Genomic DNA, 3,075 nt, shown 5'->3' with positions numbered 1-3,075 from the left:
CTTTTTTCTTATTATCATTTGTGACAGTTAAGGATTGGTGGTCACTTAGCTGAGCCAGCATTCTCAGTGGTTTGGCAATGATAACCTAGGAATCCCCGATGATGCGATTTCCTTGCGTCCAATACAAATGGACATTGGTAAAACGTGTTGCCTTTTCTTGGGTCTGGATCCTGCATCTGGTTCATCAATCTTCTATTCTGAGAACACGAGCCAGTGGCCTGCTATAGTGCTTGGCACTCTTAGAAGCTACCAGCAGCCTGCCAGCTTGGAGGCATGTACCTCTGCAGCCAGACGCCCCTATCTGACCTGCCAGTCTTGGGTTCTTCAGCACCCGCTCCCTCTGGATTCACCCGACTCACAGACTTGGAACTTGCCTGCTTTTACTGGTGGGTGCACCATTTCTTGTATCTAGAACCAAACGCACCACCACCAAATCAGTTCTGACTCAGAGCGACCCCACAAGACAGGGTAGAACAGCCCTGGGGGTTTTCCAAGACTGTCACTCTTCACAGGAGTGGAAAGCCTCCTCTTTCACCCATGGAGCTGGCTGGTGACTTTGAATTGCTGACCTCACAGGTCAGCACAAAGCATAATAACCACACCCCCAGCATGCCTTCTGCAATATAAACCCCTCTCTAGACATACACTCATGTCTATGCATCACTGGTCTTGCTTCTCCAGCGAGTCCAGCCTAAGACACTCTGGAATCTCTTACTCTTGGAATAGGGCCTGAGCTGCAAGGAATGAAGGAGCATTAGTTGAATGAACGAACGAATAATCTGTAGGAGGACATCTCAATGTTAGTTGCCTAACCCCATCCTTGTAAAGAAACCTTCCTGAATAAATCTTATGGAGAAGACCCTGGATGGCTTGGAAGAAGTAGAGGCAAGGATGGCTAGACTTGATCTCAATACATTGGACTTCTTGTCAGGAGAGACCAATCCTTGGAGAAGGACATCATGCTTTGGAGCATAGTGAGAGAGAGAGAAGCCCCTCGATGAGATGGACTGGCACAGTGGCTGAAACAATGGGCGCAAACCTAACACCAATGGTGTGGCTGGTACAGGGCAGGGCCCTGCTTTGTTTTGTGGAGCAGACAGTTGCTATGAGTTGGGACCAATTCGGTGGCATCTAATGACAGCGATTCCTCGGATCGAAATCCTGTTCTGCACACTCTGGTCTGAACCCTGGCATTGCTCCAAAGGCCAGCCTGACACACGGCTATGAAATCCTGTCCACTAGAGAATTGCAGACACGCTCCCAGGAAATGGAAACATTTGGAACAATTACACCTTGGCTTTATAACTGATAAAACTCTCTTCAGAGTCAATTTTTATTAAATATCTTAAAGATTAATATGCATTAGGGTGTTTTGGGGTGTTTCTTTTTTAGTATGAAGGTGAGTCTAGATATTAAGTGTGGCTTGTTGGACTGAAGGATAATGCACCAGACACGCCCAGCCTCTGGTCTTTGGCTGCCCGATGGAGTCTGGGTTGCCCAAAGCACCGCACGGACTGCACTCACCTTCTCGAAGGCAGGGAAATAACGGTCAACAGTTCTCTCTTTGATCAGGGCGATCTTGGCCTCTTTTTCCCCAGGTGGAGTTAATGGCAAAACAAGGACCATCTCGCCCAAATCCGCCACCCCTTCTGAGTACATGTCGATGCTGCAAGACAAAAATGTGCCGCTGTCAGAGGTCTCCGCCCGGGACTCTGTCGTTCAGAAGGAGCTTCTCCTGCACCGCGTGCTTACTGGGGGCCAGTCATGGTGCTATGGCTTTCACGTTCTATTTTGAGAGTAGACATACTGTATGCATACGTCTAACATGTTTGTTCAACGCATGACCAAATATGGGAATCGAGAACCCGGGTGACCTGTTGCAGGTCAAAGCCAACACAGAATTGATAGACTCACTGCAAGCACCAAAAGACGTTGTCTCTAAGGCTTGTCATAATTGTCCTACCAACACTACTGTGAGGTATGTGGACAAAGGCCTGCTACCGACATCTTCTCAAGAGAGAGGTCACAAGGCCACCACCATGACAGGCATGTCCCCTCCCTCTCATGTCCGTACACACTCAGGCCCATCTCACATACCGTGGCCCTCCTCTGACCATGCCTTCCTCAACCCCCATCAAATGATCCTCCTAGTTAGGAGGATTGGAATCATGTGAAAAATTATTGAAATCCATGATTGCAATGGATTCAATAAGCCATTATTGAAATCATCCTGTCCAATGCTTATGCCAGGGAGCTTTACTTTGTCTTTCCCTCAAACTCAACTTCCTCCAATAGCTCAGGGGTCATTGTGGTAGAATATATATATATTTTTTCTCACATACAACTCAGTGAGATGAATGACACTCATGTTGTCCAACATTATCAGGAGTTTAAAAAATACCTGCATCTCAAAGCATAACTCACACACCATAAATTTCATCCACAAAAGTGTGGAGTGTCGTGTGACTCAGGCCTCATAGAGCACTGCCACTAAAATCAGAGCATCTGCATCTCCCCCAGAGGAACACTGCACCAGGTCACAGCCACTCCCCTGCGTCTGTCCCTCAGCTCGTGGCTTCTTCAAGCCTGAGTCCGGGAACCTCAGATATCAAAGGAGCCACTGGGCTGTGGCTCTGCTCACTACGCCAAGTGCACCAGCCCTCGGACTGGCTAGGTCCCTCCTCTTCACTGGATCAGGGTGGGACTGGAGAACCAGCTCCTTTGATCCCTCCTGTCCTCAGCCTTCTTCTTCAGATACTCCGATACTTTGTTCTTGTCTGGGGTGGCTGCTGGAACCCTGAGATGTTACAAAATGATCTTGGCCTCTCTCTGCCTTCTAAGTCATCAGTATCTGAAAACCTCTGTCGCTGGGCTCTGCCCTGACCATGCCCTGAGTCCACCCTTACTTCTCCACCCCCTCTCTCCACAGGCCTCTGCTGTGTCAGACCTCCATCAGCATGCCTAAGGCCCAGCCTGCTGCTCAACCCGGATGCCCTGCAGGGGCCCTCTCAGCCTTGGGCGCCTGCCCCCAGGGCCTCTCCTGCAGCCCCAGCATGCTCTGTGCAGTCCAGGTGG

General features: G+C 49.5%; 1 protein-coding gene across 3 annotated transcripts in view; it reads right to left on the bottom strand.

The window, feature by feature from the left end:
- The window catches only part of LOC101642081 (glutathione S-transferase A2), a 62,456-nt gene that overhangs the window by 3,221 nt on the left and 56,160 nt on the right, over nt 1-3,075 (bottom strand). Inside the window, exon 5 of one of the 3 annotated variants that reach the window (XM_045294818.1) lies at nt 1,348-1,666. The exons of the other annotated variants lie outside the window; for them this stretch is intronic. Coding sequence (XP_045150753.1) covers nt 1,363-1,666 — 304 coding nt within the window. The 3' untranslated portion in view covers nt 1,348-1,362. Of the gene's footprint in view, nt 1-1,347; nt 1,667-3,075 lie in introns of those variants that run through there. 3 annotated transcript variants of the gene reach the window in all.

This window comes from Echinops telfairi, unplaced genomic scaffold (genome assembly GCF_000313985.2).
Source record: "Echinops telfairi isolate 266 unplaced genomic scaffold, ASM31398v2 ScPeMD7_3533;HRSCAF=4204_1, whole genome shotgun sequence".
Classification (NCBI taxonomy): Eukaryota; Metazoa; Chordata; class Mammalia; order Afrosoricida; family Tenrecidae; genus Echinops; species Echinops telfairi.
Note: the sequence above shows the minus strand (reverse complement) of the source record. Positions and strands in the feature narration are given on the sequence as shown.